Consider the following 17,725-nt stretch of genomic DNA (forward strand, 5'->3'; position numbering starts at 1 on the left):
ATATATATATATATATATATATATATATATATATAAAACAAAATTCTTTCAGTTTCTCTCTATCAAATTTACTCACAAGGCTTTGGTCAGCTCAAGGCTATAGTAGAAGACACTTGCCCAAGGTGCCATGCAGTGGGACTGAACCCAGAAGCATGTGATTGGGAAGCAAGCTTCTAACCACACAGCCATGCCAACATTTGTATCAGGTTTTAATTTTATTTGATTTCTTAGTCATTCTTGAGAGCCTTGTCCCAAATGAATGTCACTTCATCATTGCCATATACCCTGTTTGGTGCATGTTTATGACACTTCTTGTCTGTTTTCATGTATAAGGGTTAACATATTATACAGTGGATATAACTAACCATTTGATCATGTCTGTAAATAGTCTGATTTTGAAAAGACTAGGCCAGCTAAAGACAATGTATTCAACTCTCTCATTATATTAGTTGCTTAGTTTATACTTGGAGGTAGAATCCTTTTTCACAATTATATTGCTGAGTTGTTTGATTTCCACTACCAATTAAAACAATAGGATGGTGGATACAAGCTTTGATTAGGTGTCATGTGTAGTAATTTAGCTAGTGAATGTAAGTGCTATCCTTGGGTCAGTTAAGATATACACACTCTGGTTGTCACGTGAGAAACTAACCTCATTACAAATAGTAGAGTAACAAATAATGGGAATATTGATATGAATAATGGAATAAGAATGATATACCTTCATGGATTTCATAAGAGTCCTTGTTGCAGTGCCATTGTTTGTGTACCTCAATGATCCTGAGAGCTATGTTAGGCCCTATAAGGAGTGCAAGCTCCTTGTAGGGCCTCACATGCTGGACATGTCAAAGGAGAGAGATCAGACTATTATGGACCACCTCTTCCCAGAATGCATAGCATATGGTAGTACATGGTTTAGTTGAACTCACAACTGTAGGATTGGGATTTCGATTCCTGGACTGGATGATGTGTTGTGCTCTTGAGCAAAACATTTCATTCCACATTACTCCACTCCACTCAGCTGGTAAAGTGTGTAATAATTCTGTGAAGGACTGGTGTCCTATCCAGGGAGGAATATATATGCCAGAGAAACCAAGAAACTGGCCCTATATTCCTTACAGAGTAATGTGGACTAACCATTTTCCCAGAGTCAAGAAAAGGCCAAATTACAGATGCATCAATCACAATTCAAAAGCAATAAAACCTGAGAGGCAAAGGCTTTCCATGGGGAAATATTTGAAGAGTTGTGGCTGAAGCTAAGAGGAATACAGTGGCAATGCAGTAAGGCTGACTACCAGGAAAATGCAGGGATCTGACTGGAGAGAAGCAGAAAAGACAATCCAGGGCCAAAGGACTTGAGAGAGTAAATATCAATGATTAGGTGGGTGCTTTGAGATGCTATCAAAGCAAAGAAATCCAAAAATACTGATCCACAATTATCATTTACAGACCCATTATTATCATTGTCATTTTATGTCTGTCTTTACATATAGACTCACATACGTGTGGGTGTGTGGGAGTGTATATATATATATGTGTGTGTGTGTGTGTGTCTCTGTGTATGTGTACGTGTGTGTGTGCGAGTACATATCTGTATGTGTGTGTGTGTGTAACTCAAAGCTAAACAGAAACAAGACTAAACATGTTGCTTTCACTAACTAACATGCTATTCAATTAAAATAATATAAATAATTGCATTAATTAGCATTAGGGGTTTTAAGTACATTTTAGATTATGCTGACCCTAAACTGAACTCTATTTTCTTTATTTCTTACTACAACAAACTTCAAACCACCCAAAACACTGCTATTCAGACGCTGAACAAACAACATTTCTTTCTCACACCATATAATGAGAGATGGGGAGGCATTAGCCATAGGGTTGCTTTTCATGTTCTCAAAGACACAGATATAAAGATAATTGGGTAAAATTTCTAAAAATATTGTTTCATTTAAACTGTTATTGTTCAGCAAGTAGAGGGAAAAGAGGACCATGGAAGAGTTCCAAAAAGATGAAAATGTTTATTATCAGAAAAGATTAGATGTCCAAATGAGTTGGGATTGATTCTCAGTGAAGATAACATATTGGGTTGGTGCATAATTATTGCAGCTTTTTTTAAAAACGATAACTATATTTTTACAGAAACATCTTTAAATGATGGTCTGACCGTCTGCCAAGCAAATGGGAAGCAGTAATTGAAGTAGATGGTGAATATACTCCGGAATAATCATTTAAAGATGTTTTTGTGACATGTTGTTATTGTTTTTGTTGAATAAAATTTGTTGAAAAAAAAGCCACAATAATTATGCACCAACTCAATAAGAATTAACTTCACTCATGCCAGTACCATGTAAAGAACACCCATGTTGGCACCATGTAAAGAGTACCCATGCTGGTGCCGCATACAGAGCACCCATATCAGCACTTCATAAAAATTGCCTGTGCTGGCCCCATGTAAAAAAAAGCACCCAGTACATTCCGCAAAGTGGCTAACATTAGAAAAGGTATCCAACCATAGATACCATGCCAAAACGTGACTGGAACCTGATGCAGCCCTCCAGCTGGCCAGCCCCTTTCAAACCATCCAACCCATGCCAGCATGGAAAACAGATGTTGAATGATGATGCTGACAATGATGATGACGAGAAGCATGTTTCAATAGGAGACTAATGGTAAGGAGGTGATCATGAATCAGTGATTCTTTTATTGTTTATCATTTACTTGTTCTGGTAATTGGACTGTGACCATGCTGGGGCACTTCCTTTTATGTGTTTGTGAATATATATTTCTTTCTTTATTGCCCACAGGGGGCTAAACATAGAGGGGACAAACAAGGACAGACAAAGGGTTTCAGTCGATTACATCGACCCTAGTGCGTAACTGGTACTTATTTAATCGACCCCGAAAGGATGAAAGGCAAAGTCGACTTCTGTGGAATTTGAACTCAGGACGTAACGGCAGACGAAATAGGCATTTCGCCCGGCGTGCTAACGATTCTGCCAGTTCGCCGCCCTGTGTGTGTGAATATATATCTATAAACGTGCTGTTTCTCAACATTCAGTAAATTATGTGTAAAAGATGTAAGGGAGGCAACTCATATTGGCTTTAAATTTTCCAGCCCAATAACATGTAATCGTTACAGCTAATATAAAATTAACCCTTCTCCCTTCCTGTCCCTTTCTCTCCTCACCGTCGCTTTGATCCTTTATTTTTTGTTTTAATTATTGTAATCCCTGCTTAAATCTTAATACAGGCTACTACTATAACAAATACTAAATTTCTCTCAGCTGTTTTTCTCTCACATGCTCCCCCCTCTCTCTCTCACTCCCTTCCTCATCACTCTTCTTTCCCCACCTCACCCCATTCTCTCTCCTGTTTTCAGTCTCATACGTTCATTCTTTCACAAACCCCAATCCCCTTCTCTCCTTCACACATTTTCCTCTTACCTTTCTCATTCTTTCTTTCTCCATTACACCACATTTCAATCCTCTCTCTCTCTCTCTCTCTCAAAACAAAGATTAAATACTCCCTTTTGATGCCAGCCTTCCTAAGACTGCCCCTGGTTCTTCTGGTACAAACTTCTTGCTTTAAAATGGTCTGAATTATTATTTCCTCCTGAAATTCCTTGTTTATTTATGTTCCAAATGTCTGCTTTATAATGACTGAGTTATTTTTCTATACACTTCATTATTTTTGAAACCATTTATAACAAAGAGGTGTATTTCAAGAAAATTATGGTAACAAAAGGGTCAAAATATCTGTAGCATCAATTTAAGACACAATCTTTGAGTAGGAATGATAAATTTCTTTGAAATATCTTTTGAAATATGCTACAAATTTATCAACAGTCCTGTTTGAGTAGAGCTTTGACTAAAGCATTCTAACTACGACCACCTTGTCTTTTCACCAGATAATATATATGTGTGTGTGTGTGTGTGTGTGTGTGTGAAGTGAATCTAACGGTTTTGAAGTGAATCTAATGGTTTTTGTGTGTTATTTTAAATGGCTTATAAACACCTTCTATGCTGCAATGGCTTCTTGGAGCTAATTCACGGCAGCTTTCGTCCTAATTTTGGGACTGCCATGTTGGCTTGGCGATAACTATTAATTTCCAGTACCGCTGCCGTAGTCTCCTTTAGACAGACTTACAAATATTAATAACTATATATATATAGTTTCACGGTGGTGCACCAGCATGACCGCAGCCACTTGGCTGAAACACATAAATAAATAAATATATATATATATATATATATATATACACATATTACATGCGTATAAGAAGGGATGACCACTAGGTAGACATCCAATATGCTAGAAAGAGGTCATCAACGACTCAAACACAAAGAACATGACTTTTCTTTGTGGTTGGGTCGTTGATGACCTCTTTCTAGCATATTGGATGTCTACCTAGTTGTCATCCCTTCTAATACAATTTTTCTGAATTATCAGATTTCTTTTAATGCTAGACCACTAATTTTAAATTGAAATTAATATTCAATTTATCAACAGAATAGCAAAAAACATGAGCATTTTATACCACTGTAATTCACTAATGATATAAAGCCAATATGAGAGTTTCTTTTATGCTAATTAATGCAGTACAGTTTTGTTCTAACAGAGCATCCACGTTCAAATGAACATAAGTATTACCTCACAGTAAATAATCTTTTCTTTTCTACTCTAGGCACAAGGCCCAAAAATTTGTGGGGAGGGGTCCAGTCAATTAGATCGACCCCAGCAGGCAACTGGTACTTAATTTATCGATCCTGAAAGGATGAAAGGCAAAGTCGACCTCAGCAAAATTTGAACTCAGAACATAAAGACAGACTAAATACCACTAAGCATTTCACCAGCCAGCTTACTGCCTTACCTCACAGTAAACATTACCTCACAATCTGCAAGCCCAAAATACCAAACATGTTAGCAGTGACTTTTAGGTGGGTGTGATTGATATGTTTAGAAATTAGATGATGTTTATACAATCCACTGGAAAAACAGTTAGTTTATGGGTGTTGAGTAAACTTAATGCTTAGAACAGAAAATGAAATCTCAATTAGAAAATATGTGGCTATCTAGTTTTCATTTTAAGCCATCATCACCAAGGTTACACTGGAGCATTGCCTTGAGAAAGAGATAATACTTTATCAGCTCACACACACACTATATATATATATATATATATATATATATATATATATATATATATATATATGTATGTATGTATGTATATTATTCTTAAACAAGAATATTGTTGACAGTGACTTCAAAGTTTTGCCCAGTTAAGCCAATGTCAGCTTAACTGGCCAAAACTTCAAAGTTACTGTCAAAAATATTCAGATTCCAAGCAGTGACCTGAATGATAATAATAATAATAATAATAATAATAATAATAATAATAATAATAATAATAATAATAATAATAATAATATGATAATAACATCGAAAAATCCCTTAGGAATGAGAACCCATGTTCGAAATTTCCCCAAGGCTGGAGGTTATATCACCCGAAACGTTGTGTTAACAACAAACAAGACGAGGACAACCATCCGTCAAATGTAAATAATGTAGACAATGAACAATATTCTTGTTCAAGAATAATAAATTTGTACTTTACTAAAGTATAGAACAACCCCATCAGATTACTGTCAAATTGTTTTTATTATAACTATGCATAAGGCAGCAAGCTGTCAGAATCGTGTTTATGCTGGTCAAAATGCTTAGCAGCATTTCATCCATCTTTACATTCTGAGTTCAAATTCCACCAAGGTCAACCTTGTATTTCATTTTTTTCAGGGTCAATAAAATAAGTACCAGCTAAGGTCTGAGGTTGATGTCATCAACTTACCCCATAGCCTTGAAATTGCTGGCCTTGTGCCAAAAAAATTTGAAATCATTAGAACTAAACATAAAAACAAACATTGATATATAGATATATATTTATTTTATTTCTGTGGGTGTGATCATGCTGGGGTGCCACCATTATTTTGTACCTCTTCCACAGGCCTCTTACGTAGATGATTTCTTATGCATGGTGGGATTTCATATCACCGCTCTCTCATGTGCCTTTTACACAATTGTTAGTTCATTTGGTGCATGACGGAGTTGGTAATGCTACCCTCATTTTGTACTTCATGCCAAGACATTGGTTCATTTAATATCATGGATAGGAGAATGCCTGGTTCCATTTTAAGACATCTACATCCACATTGTGTAATTTCCTTAATTCTTTTGACAAATCATTGAAGAGTTGTGGGCCTTTGAATTCCAAGCTATTGCAGTACCTGGACTGCATTTTAGATGAGCAGACGATATTTTTGATACTTCACAATGGCATTTGTATAATTCTAGATGCCAAAGTTAGTTGCTAGCCTTTCCAGAATTCATTGCTGGTGTTGCAGTCATTGTTAGAAATTGTTTTTACACATTCACTGTCAGGGTTAGTACAAAATGCCTCAGGTAATAAGTTCATCATCATCATCATCATCATCATCGTTTAATGTCCGCATTCCATGCTGGCATGGGTTGGATGGTTTGATTGAGGACTGGAAAACCAGAAGGCTGTACCACGCTCCGATCTGATCTGGAAACTTTTCTGCAGCTGGATGCCCTTCCTAATGCCAACCACTCTGAAAGTGTAGTGGGTGCTTTTTACGTGCCACGGGCACAGGAGTCAGTCAGGCGGTACTGGCAATGACCACACTTGAATGGTGCTTTTTATGTGCCACCAGTCAGGCAGAACTGGCAACAACCCACACTCGAATGGTGCCCTTTACATGCCACCGGCTTAGAAGCCAGTCAAGTGATACTGGTAACAGTCACACGCAAACGGTACTTTTTACATGCCACCAGCACCGGAGCCAGTCAAGCTGCACTGGCAATGGCCACACTAGAATGGTGCTTTTTACGTGCCACCAGCACAGGATCAGTCAGGCGGAACTGGCATTGGTGGTTAGTAATCTAGTACCTTACTGGCACTCCATCAATTACAACAAGGGTTCTAGCTGATCCAAGCAACAGAACAGCCCGCTCGTGAAATTGACATGCAAGTGGCTGAGCACTCCACAGACATGCATTAGCTTAAGATACCTCTCAGAAAGATTCAGCATGACACAGAATATAACAAGGCTGGCCCTTTTAATTGCAGATATTACTCTTGTTTGTCAGTTGAGTGGACTGGAGCAATGTGAAATAAAGTGTCTTGCTCAAGAACACAACATGCTGCCAGGGATTGAACTCATGCTCTTATATTTGTGAGCTGAATACCCTAACCACTAAGCCATGCACCGACACTTAATTGTACAGCTATAAATAGTAGTGAATTTGTTCACTGAACATTCCAATAAAGACTATATGAGTGTGTCAGAGCAAGTTTGTGTGTGTGTGTGTGTGTGTGTGTGTGTGTTTGCATGTGTGTGTGTGTGTGTTTGCATGTGTGTGTGTGTGTGTTTGAATGCGTGTTTGGTTACACACGCTGAACAAGTTTGTGGTATGATGTAGAAATCTTTTAGCAGTTTTGGGAAATACATTTTGAGTTGAAGTTAATGTACATCTTTTTTGTTTTTCTTTTACTTGTGTATGTTGACAGGTAATTAATTCTAAAGGAAGGGAGTACTGCTTGTGTGAATAGCATCAGAGTGACCAAACAACTAAAGGAAAGAGGGAAGGAGAGGGAAGAGGGGGAGGAAGATAGGGTGTGATGTAAAGAGGGGTAAAAAGTATTTAAAAAAACAGAGATGAGTTTGATATTTATTTACTGAGACTGAAAACATACATTACATACCCTGAATGCCAGCTTTGCTTTCAAACCCATACATTGCTGCTATTGTATTGCGCTGGCAGTTGAAGTCATAAAATTCTAGCAAGTGGAAACCTGCCATGTGGCATTCAGATGTTTTTATCAGATGTTGTTTCTTTGCCAGACATTTAGATAAGATATTTGTGTGTATCAGTCAAAAAAATAAAATTTAGGGAGGCCAAAAATTTGTATGTAAGCACTGCATTTTTTACCAAGGAGTAACTCTTTTGTTCAAACTGAAAAAGAAACAAACAAATGAGGTTTTTACAGCTGAATTCTATAAGATAAGCAATAATGTTCCATCATATGCACTCAAAGATTGGTGGGCTTCTTCAGTTTTCATATGGTACAGATATTTACTGACTAAGATATTTTGTTATGTTACTTTTGTGACTTTTTGTCATCGGTCATTTTTCTGGATATACAGAAACAATAAATTCCATTGAGTAAAATTAAGTTCTTTATGAATTTAGCCTGAAATAAATGACATACACACATTCACACACATCACAGGCACCCATGCAGGTGGCACATAAAAAAACACCTTTTGAGCGAGGCCATTGCCAGTACAGTGTGACTGGCCCTCGTGCCGGTGGCACGTAAAAGCACCCACTACACTATCGGAGTGGTTGGGGTTAGGAAGGGCATCCAGCTGTAGAAACTCTGCCAGATCAGATTGGAGCCTGGTGCAAACTTCTGGCTTGCCAATCCTCAGTCAAATCGTCCAACCCATGCTAGCATGGAAAGCGGACGTTAAACGATGATGATGATGATGATATATATATATATATATATATATATATAAATTCAATAATAGGATGAATTCTTTTACAGGAATTTATCAAGTAGCTAGCGTGAAAAAAACCTCATAAGGGAAAAAATCCATCATTTATTCCTGAAATATATATTTATTTATATAAGGGCATTACTATACAATAATGCTTCACGCCATGAGGGACTCTAAGCGTGGGTAAGGCCAAGACAATGCAAAGTAAATGCAAGGTAAATCACAAGAAAACAAATATGTGAATTAATCCAGACTTACCTTGTGTTCAATATTTCGGGGTTATGACCCCATTTTCAAGGAATTGACAATTGTTGCCAGTGTGCGTGTGTGTGAGCGTGTGTGGAGTGGACATGCATGGAGAGGTGTTGCTATAGCAACCAGCTAGCTTCCTGTAACTCTTTTATATTGTTAATCTTAAGTTTCTTTTGGTGTATGAGGATGGCCCCAGAGATTCTAAGGTTACCTCTGTTCTGCTGTGTTGCCTTAATGTGCACTGTGAACTGCTGGGCCTGGCATTTCCATAGATGTTTCTTCACAGAAGTGTCTGCCTGCATGTGTTCCTTAATGCGTACATGCAGCTTTCTTGTCATGCTTCCTATGTAGGATGCACCACATTTGCCACAGATGATCTCGTATACAACATAGGTCCTTATTTACATTATTTACATTTGACGGATATTTGTCCTCATCTTTGGTGTTAACACGTTTCGGCTGATACACCCTCCAGTCTTCATCAGATGTCTTGGGGAAATTTCAAACCTGCGTTCTCATTCCTAAAGTAATTTTATTATGCAGGTCACTGCTTGGAATCGAACTTAGAACCTTGGGGTTAGTAGCCCGTGCTCTTAACCACTATGCCTGAATATTAATAATAATAATAATAACATCGAAAAATACCTTAGGAATGAGAACCCAGGTTTGAAATTTCTCCAAGACGCCTGATGAAGGCTGGAGGGTATATCAGCCGAAATGTTGTGTTAACAACAAACAAGATGAGGACAAATATCCGTCAAATTTAAATAATGTAAATAATATACATAATTCCTCATCTCTTAAATATAGAACAACATAGGTCCTCTGGCACAATTCAGGGTCACTGATGGGGCAGTTCGATAATGTGCACTCCTCGGAGTAGTGAGAGGTGTTGTTCTTGGACAGAGCTTTTCTCAGGGAAGGGCCAGTGTGCTCTATCTGTATGTCGAATCCTTCCCTGCAGATTGTGTGTTGTATCGCTGCAATAGTTCTGTCGTCAAAGTGTGGTAGCTTTAGAAAGCACGTGACAGACTTGGGAGTATGATTGTTCTTCCGGAGTTTATTGGCCTTGATGTTCTTTAGGCACCGTTGTTTAGCTAAAGATACCCGCCATCTTTGGTGCTGGTGATGGTGGTAGTAGTAGTAGTAGTAGCAGCAGCATTTTAGCTTCAGCTCAGGCATGAAGGAACAAGCCTGTAATCAAAGGTGCTCTAAACTTGCCCCTCCCATCTTGCATACATTTAGAACCACATAATCCAATGTGCCCTTTATTTTATAAGCTGATTGGGTGTGATCTTTGAAAGATGACATGCTACTCGACCAATAAGACTGGTGTTGATTATACCCACCCTGAAGATCTGCAGGTAAAACAAGGGTGGAAAGGCAAACAGGAATCTAGTTTAGTTGCTTGTAACTGAGTGAAATCTTTTTTTTTTCTTTTTACTTGTTTCAGTAATTTGACTGCGGCCATGCTGGAGCACCGCCTTTAGTCGAATCAAATCAACCCCAGGACTCATTCTTTGTAAGCCTAGTACTTATTCTATCGTTTTCTTTTGCCAAACTACTAAGTTACGGTGACCTAAACACACCAGTATCGGTTGTCAAGCGATGTTGGGGGGACAAACACAGATACACAACATATACACACACATACATACACACACACACACACATATATATATATATATATATATATATATATATATATATATATACATATATATGACAAGCTTCTTTCAGTTTCAGTCTAACAAATCCACTCACAAGGCTTTGGTCAGCCTAAAGCTATAGTAGAAGTCCCTTGCCCAAGGTGCCACACAGTGGAACTGAACCCGGAACCATGTGGCTGGTAAGCAAGCTACTTACCACACAGCCACTCCTGCACGTATGTCAATGATATCAAGTATTGTTAATCCATTAGTGACTAGGATGCATAACCCAGTGGCCAGAGTGTTGCACTCACAATTGTGAGATTGTGCTTTTTATTCCTAGACTAAGAGGGTTATTGTGTTCTTGAGCAAAACACTTCATTTCACACTGCTCTGTGATCACTTCAACAACTGATGCATCATACACCATGCACTTGTTCAGGCAATGTTGATCTAATGGAAGGAAGGAATAAATGTACAGCACATACTTTTGATCACTATAAACAAATCATTTGAACAGGTCATTCAGCAAAAGCTGAACACTCATAAGTTGTTATCGATGGAAGATTCCATCATTAGTTACTATATTTCTGTTGAAATATACTGCTTTTTTTTTTCAATTAATTTTGAAAATAATGATGGATTTAGCAAAATAATTTTGTCATTATTAAACTGGCAATTGGAATATGAATTAACATAAAACTTTGATGAAAGGTTTTAATTTATATCACTTAATCATTTTGTGACCATATTTCAGTTGAAATACACTCTTTTTCATCATCTTCAATTAATTCTAAAAACTATGAAGAATTTAGTAAAATAAATTTGTTACTATTAAGCTGGTGTTTGGAACATAAATTAACATGAAATTTTTATGGAAGGTTTTAATTTATATCACTTTAAATCAGGAAGTTTGTATCATAAATCTAAAAGATAGTTTGTATTGTAGATCTAAAAGATAGAAGTCAGGTAGTGGTGATCAATGGGGCCTCCTCCAAGAAAACACAAATAATGATTGGTTTTCCTTGCTAGCTATGTAGATGATACAAAAGTCTCTCAGAGGATAAAGAATCCTGGAGATGTTGTGCATCCGCAACGTGAATTAGATGCAATATACAGGTGGGCTGAGGAAAATAACATGCAGTTTAATGCTGGAAAATTCCAAGCCCTGCACTACCAACACAGGAAGCTCACCGAAAAGCAGACAGGATACACTGGCCCAGGAGGGATTCCGTCCCTGTATCAAAATCAGTGCATGACCTAGGCACCGACATGAGTAATGATGCATCTTTCCAGGTGCACATTATTAAGCTCGCAATAAAATGCTGACAGCTGGCCAGGTGGATCTTTTGAACTTTCAGAACAAGAGAAAATGAAACCATGATGGTCCTCTGGAGGACTTTCATTCTCAGCCCTCTGGATTATTGCTCCCAACTGTGTTACCAAACAGTGTAAAATTAACAATGGAACTTGAGGCAATCCAGTGAAGCCACACAATGAAAATTGATACAATGCAACATATCAGCTACTGGAAGAGACTGAAAGAGTTAACTATACTCCCTGGAATGAAGGCAGAACTGATATACAGTAACATATATCTGGAAAATCCTAGAAAAACCTGTTCCAAAGTTTGGCATTGTCATTTATACAAACAGGGGTGCTATTGCATGGTACCAAAGATCCCAATATTGCCATCAGGATACAGGACCAGATACTGCAACAGCTTGGGCTTCAAACTCCTACAACTTTTCAGTATCCTCCCACAGATCCTGAGAGACCTGCATGGCATGGATGTAGGCTTTTTCAAAACAAAACTAGATCTCCTTCTGTCAAGAGTTCTGGATGAACCTACCTCTAGGCAAGAAACACAGATGGGGGCAGCAACATCAAACTCCCTCATCCACCAAATGTCACACATGAGAGGAGGTTTAGTGAAAGTGCAGCAAAGTAAACAGTGGTGCCACAGCATGGCCACAGTCCTTGGACTGAAGCTTAAAGAAAAAAAAATCGAGCTGGAGAGTGAAGCATAGTCTTGGGTATCAAAAAGGGTTAATCTGCACAACTTAAACACCAGGTTATAATCAAGAATTGAATGGGGGTCGGTGAAGTTTTCAATAGTATCCCAACAATTCAATGGACTACAAACCAAAAATTCTGAAAAAATTCAGACTGAAGGAATGTAAACCCAGTAATATAGAGAAACTGGTTGGACAGTAGAGAAAATGCACTGTCTGTTACATTAAATACACACAATTAATTGCATGTTGACAGATTGTACATTCTTATACCAATAACACAGCTGAACAAACAAGTCAACTTCCTATTTGGCTACTTGAAATACGCAGAACATTTAGACTTGTTTGCATCCAAGTAAAGGTAATATTTATTGAATCAAATTCTGTCTTTGGTCTATTATTTATTAAAATTACTGAATGCTTTTGTAGCATCAGACTGAATAGCTATGATGTTCAGAAACTAGATTAATGACCATCATCATCATTTAAATGTGAATGGTCTTGGTAGAGAGAAACTGAAAGATATATATGCATATGCATGTGTGTGTGTATATGTACATGTATATAATGTGTATGAGTGTGTGTGTATGTGTCTGTACTTTTGTCCTGACGTCACATGATAGTTGTAAACAAGTGTTACCTTCATACAAGTAGTGCCCTCTGTTTCCAGCCACAAGGGAATATGACCTTGCTTGGAAACAGGTGAGGGTTGTTGACAGGAAGGGCATCCAACCATAAAGAAATCTGCCTCAACAAATTCCATCCATCCCATGCAAGCATGCAAAAGTGGACAGTAAATTTCTCATTTCCATCACTATCTATCGCACTTTCTGCTCTTCATCTTCTACTACACTCTCACCCAAAGTACACAACTCTACTCCCATAGTCTTACAACTTTTACCCATCCATCCTGATTCTCCTGTCAAAGCTATCCTGATCTTCTGGTCATCTTCTCAGAATTGCTACCTTGAGTGAACAAATGCATCATAGAGCATTTGTTCTAACAGGATGCAAAACAACTTCACTAGTGCCAATACCACAATAAAATGCACTCGGTACACTCTCTAAAGGAGTTGGTTATGGGAAGGGCATCCATCCACAAAAACCAGGTCAATAATAAAGTCTACAACTGAGATACGATCCTACAACTCATCTAGGAGAACAGTAACTCCAAATATGAACTGACTTGGATCTTGATGATACATCCAGCCCATGCTTGCATGGAAAACAGACATAAATTTTTGGTGATGAGAAGGGTTATATAGATCAGTAGAGTTTGTTCTGTTTTTAGATACCTTTCTAATACCAGACACTCAATTTAAAACAAGAGTATCATTTCTTTTTTTTTTTTTTGTTAAGCATTGTGTTAACTCAGATTGTTTTTTAGAACCATCTTATAGTTAGATTAGATTTCTCATCACTTAATTGTTTTGTTTTTTCTTTCTTTCACTCATCCTGTATTGGTGGCTCTCCCAACTATGTCTAGGTGTATTTCTAATTCATTCAAATGGATAAAAGTCAGCATTTCCAGTCTTCCCCCACAGCACTTAAATTGTTTCAAATTTTAGCACAAGGTCTGCAATTTTTAAATACTTGTCTAATACTTTACTAAATTAACCCAGGAGGAATAAAAAAACAAAGTTGACCGCAGCAGAAATTGAGCTCAAAAACACAAGAGATCATGACAAATGCTATCAAGTATTTTCCCACTGTTCTAATAATCCCACCAGCTTTGCTGCTTGTCCCATACCACGTAAATTAAACTAGATTTATGCTGAACTATTTTGCTATTGACCTATGTTTAATTTATTCAGTTTTATTTCTGTGGAAAATAATTCATGAAAGAAAATTTAGCTTTTGATATTTTTTATTAGAGTGTGTTTGTTTACATAAGCCATACAGGTTTTTTTGCCACAGTTTTGTGTTGTACGGTCATGTTTTCTTTATTGTATTATATAGTTTACTGTCTTTGTTTAATCTTTATTGTTATAGTTTTTTTGTTGTTAAACCTTCCTGTTACACAGATGTTTTGAAGAGCTGAAAAATAGTTAAAAATAGTTAAAAATAGTAATAAGCAAATTATGAACATCTTGCTATCTTAAAAAGTAATAAAGTAAACATCAGATAATATTTGTAAAATTGAATCAGATAAACATGACTGGAATATCTTTGATTATAGCTTTGTTTAATCAGGTCTATTTTCAATATGTGCTGGAACTTTGGGATTTATTAACTGGGCCCAGGTAACCATCTTTTGCTTATTAAGGACCTCTTCCCATTGTTGCTGTTTTTGTAATTGTTATTTGTTGGTGCTGTTGTTAATTTTATTTTATATGGTTTGATGTACCCCTCTAACTCTGTTGTATCCTATCTTTGGGACATTCTTCCATGTTGTTAAGCCCTAGTGACATATAAAGGATTTATCATTATTATTATTATTATTAAGATGGCAAGCTGGCAGAATCATTAACCTGCCGGACAAAATGCTTAGCAGTATTTCATCTGCTGCTACGTTCTGAGTTCAAATTCTGCCAAGGTCAACTTTGCCTTTCATCCTTTCAAGGTCGATTAAATAAGGACTAGTTACACACTGGGGTCAATATAATCGACTATCCCTCTTCTCCAAAAATTTTCAAGGCCTTATGCCTAGAGTAGAAATAATAATAATAATTATTATTATTATTATTATTATTATTATTATCATAGACATCACACAGTATACAATATCGTGAGGTTGTTGATTGAAGATATTTTGCTTACCAGTGGTTTCTGCTGCTTGTCAAGTCACAATGAGGACCTCAGACAGACTGTACTTTATGCAATATGCAGGCAGTTCCAAGTAATGCCGACTTTTGCAATACATCTAAACTGTAGGGTATCTCTAAGGTTTACACATATTTTTTCAGATTGGGTGGTATTGAACTCAATGCTCCGATGACAATAGGGATAACCTTTATGTTTGACTCTCGTAGCTGTCACATCTTAGTGATCTCAATTCTCAGGTCTCCATATTTATCAACCATTTCTCTTTCTTTCATGATGATATGTCATTTTCCTGGCACTGCCACATCAATTATTAGGCACTCATTTGTCCCTCCTAAAGGTTACTATATCCGGCCATCAGTGCTCTAACACCCTGTCTGTCTGGAAATCAAAGTCCCAGAGGATTTATGCCTTCCCCTTTTCATCCATTACCTTTTCTGATGTATGTTGGTAAGCACCCGTAACCTCATATCCATACTTACGGTATAGTAGCCAGTGGAGGTTTTGGGTGACCTTGTTGTATCTACGCTTGTATTCTTTCTGCGCAAGACTCTCACAAGCACTAACAATGTGAGTCATGCTTTCACCGCTCTTCTCACACATTCCGCAGAGGTCCATTGAACTTGTGTGGTATATATTCATTTTCACTTAGTTTATAGTCAATGCCTAGTCCTGGGCAGTGATGATTAGGCTTTCAGTATTCTTTTTTAGGTTACCCTTATTGAGCCACCTCCATGATGCTTCCTGGTCTTTTAATTTGTTGGTTTCACGGTGGAACTGACCATGTAATTTCATACAGAGCAAGGTTTCTTCTCTCTTGTTGGCTGTTCTTGATTGAAATTCATGAGCACTCTCAAGTCCATTTTTGCTAACTCCTTCTGCACTAGCAGCAAACTGTAGCAGTACTGTATTATTATTATTATTATTATTGAGTGAGAGAGCAGTGCATGCCATCAAAGTGACACTGGGGTAAAATATACAAAGCCCATTATACCCATCATGACTACCCGTCTGATAAGGGTACACCAGGCACATGCATCACAACCATATGTGCGCGACATAGTGATCTCATATCAAGATAAACAGTGCATGGCCTTGCAGGTGGGGCCCAGTTAGAATTTTCTTCAGGTCGAGTAGCCCATCCCACTCAAAAGGTCCCTGAATAAGCTTTGTTTAAGGATGCTGAGCAAAACATCCATGTTTCCAAAGGTGAATTATTCAAATCCCAAAGAATTCCTCTCAGCACATGACTATGATGCTCCCCGACTACTTCTGCTCATGATCAGAGATGCACATATCGTCAGCCACCAAGGGACATGCTCAACTGGTTAAGGTCAAACAACTGACAAGCAAATCTGTGGTATTAAGCAGAATATTTGCTGTAACCCATCTTTTATACCAAGACAAAACAATGTACATGATAACACTTCCAATCAATTAAGATCAGAAGCCATGAGAGCCACTGCCTGGTACTGCATCCGGGCATTTATTATTATTATTATTATTATTATTATTATTATTATTATTTCCATTTTACTTCTCAGAGCTCTCAATTTTACTTGCTCCAATTAATTAAGAGCAGACAGCAACCTGTTGTCAAAGGTCTCACAGTGTCACTTTCCACAATACCTAACACCTAAGTACCCATCTCAAAATTCTCCTTGTCCCCAACAGAGCAGTTTTCTGAGCATGTTCTGTCCTCATGTCAATTCCACTTTCTCCGACATATTTCTCAAACCTGGTTGTTAGTGCTCCCAGTGCCCCTACAACTACTGGAATGACAGTTACTCTCTTCATTGCCAACATTCAAGATTTTATTATTATTTTTTTTTGTTTTTTAGTAGCTTGTATTTTACAATCTTTTCCAGTTCTTTGTCACATACATGTATGTCTCTAGGTATGGCAATATCTATGATATTGGTTTCCTTTTTCCTTTTATCCACTACAACAATGTCTGGTCTCTAAGCATCAACCACTGAATCACACTGGATTGTTTGTGTTGTGTCTTCTCAAGACCACAATGGACATAACTACATCTTTTCCATGTAAATCAAAATAATTTCTTTAATTGTTTGTTTTCTGTCTTCTCAAATACAGCGACACCATCTTCCCCCACTACCACTTTTGAATTTCCATGCTGACTCAAATCAGCTAACTCAAGACTGCAATGGAAATAACTACATCTTCTTCATGTAAATCGAAATAATTTTTTAAATTTCTTATTTACTCTGTAAGAACAGCCATGTTCTATGAAATATTTAAACTTCTATATTTAAACTAATAAATTCTGTTGTGGTCCCTTTCCCCACCCCTCTCTCTCTCCCTCCCTCTCTCTCTCTATCAGGCATATCTTTCTTGTTTGTTTTGTGTCTTCTCACACATAACAACATCTTCCCTCACTGGCGATGCGCTCACCCACCCCACCCCAACCAGCTCAATTTCTTGTATAGAGCTGCACAGT

General features: G+C 37.5%; 1 protein-coding gene across 8 annotated transcripts in view; it reads left to right on the forward strand.

The window, feature by feature from the left end:
- The window catches only part of LOC106876760 (serine/threonine-protein phosphatase 6 regulatory ankyrin repeat subunit C), a 72,025-nt gene that overhangs the window by 52,024 nt on the left and 2,276 nt on the right, over positions 1–17,725 (forward strand). The window contains exon 3 of one of the 8 annotated variants that reach the window (XM_052966946.1): positions 17,231–17,309. The exons of 6 other annotated variants lie outside the window; for them this stretch is intronic. In XM_052966946.1, the coding sequence (XP_052822906.1) occupies positions 17,231–17,309 (79 nt within the window). Of the gene's footprint in view, positions 1–17,230; positions 17,310–17,361; positions 17,457–17,725 lie in introns of all 8 variants that reach the window. One more of the 8 variants, XM_052966945.1, reaches the window with a different exon arrangement.

The sequence above is a fragment of the Octopus bimaculoides genome, chromosome 4, assembly GCF_001194135.2.
Source record: "Octopus bimaculoides isolate UCB-OBI-ISO-001 chromosome 4, ASM119413v2, whole genome shotgun sequence".
Classification (NCBI taxonomy): Eukaryota; Metazoa; Mollusca; class Cephalopoda; order Octopoda; family Octopodidae; genus Octopus; species Octopus bimaculoides.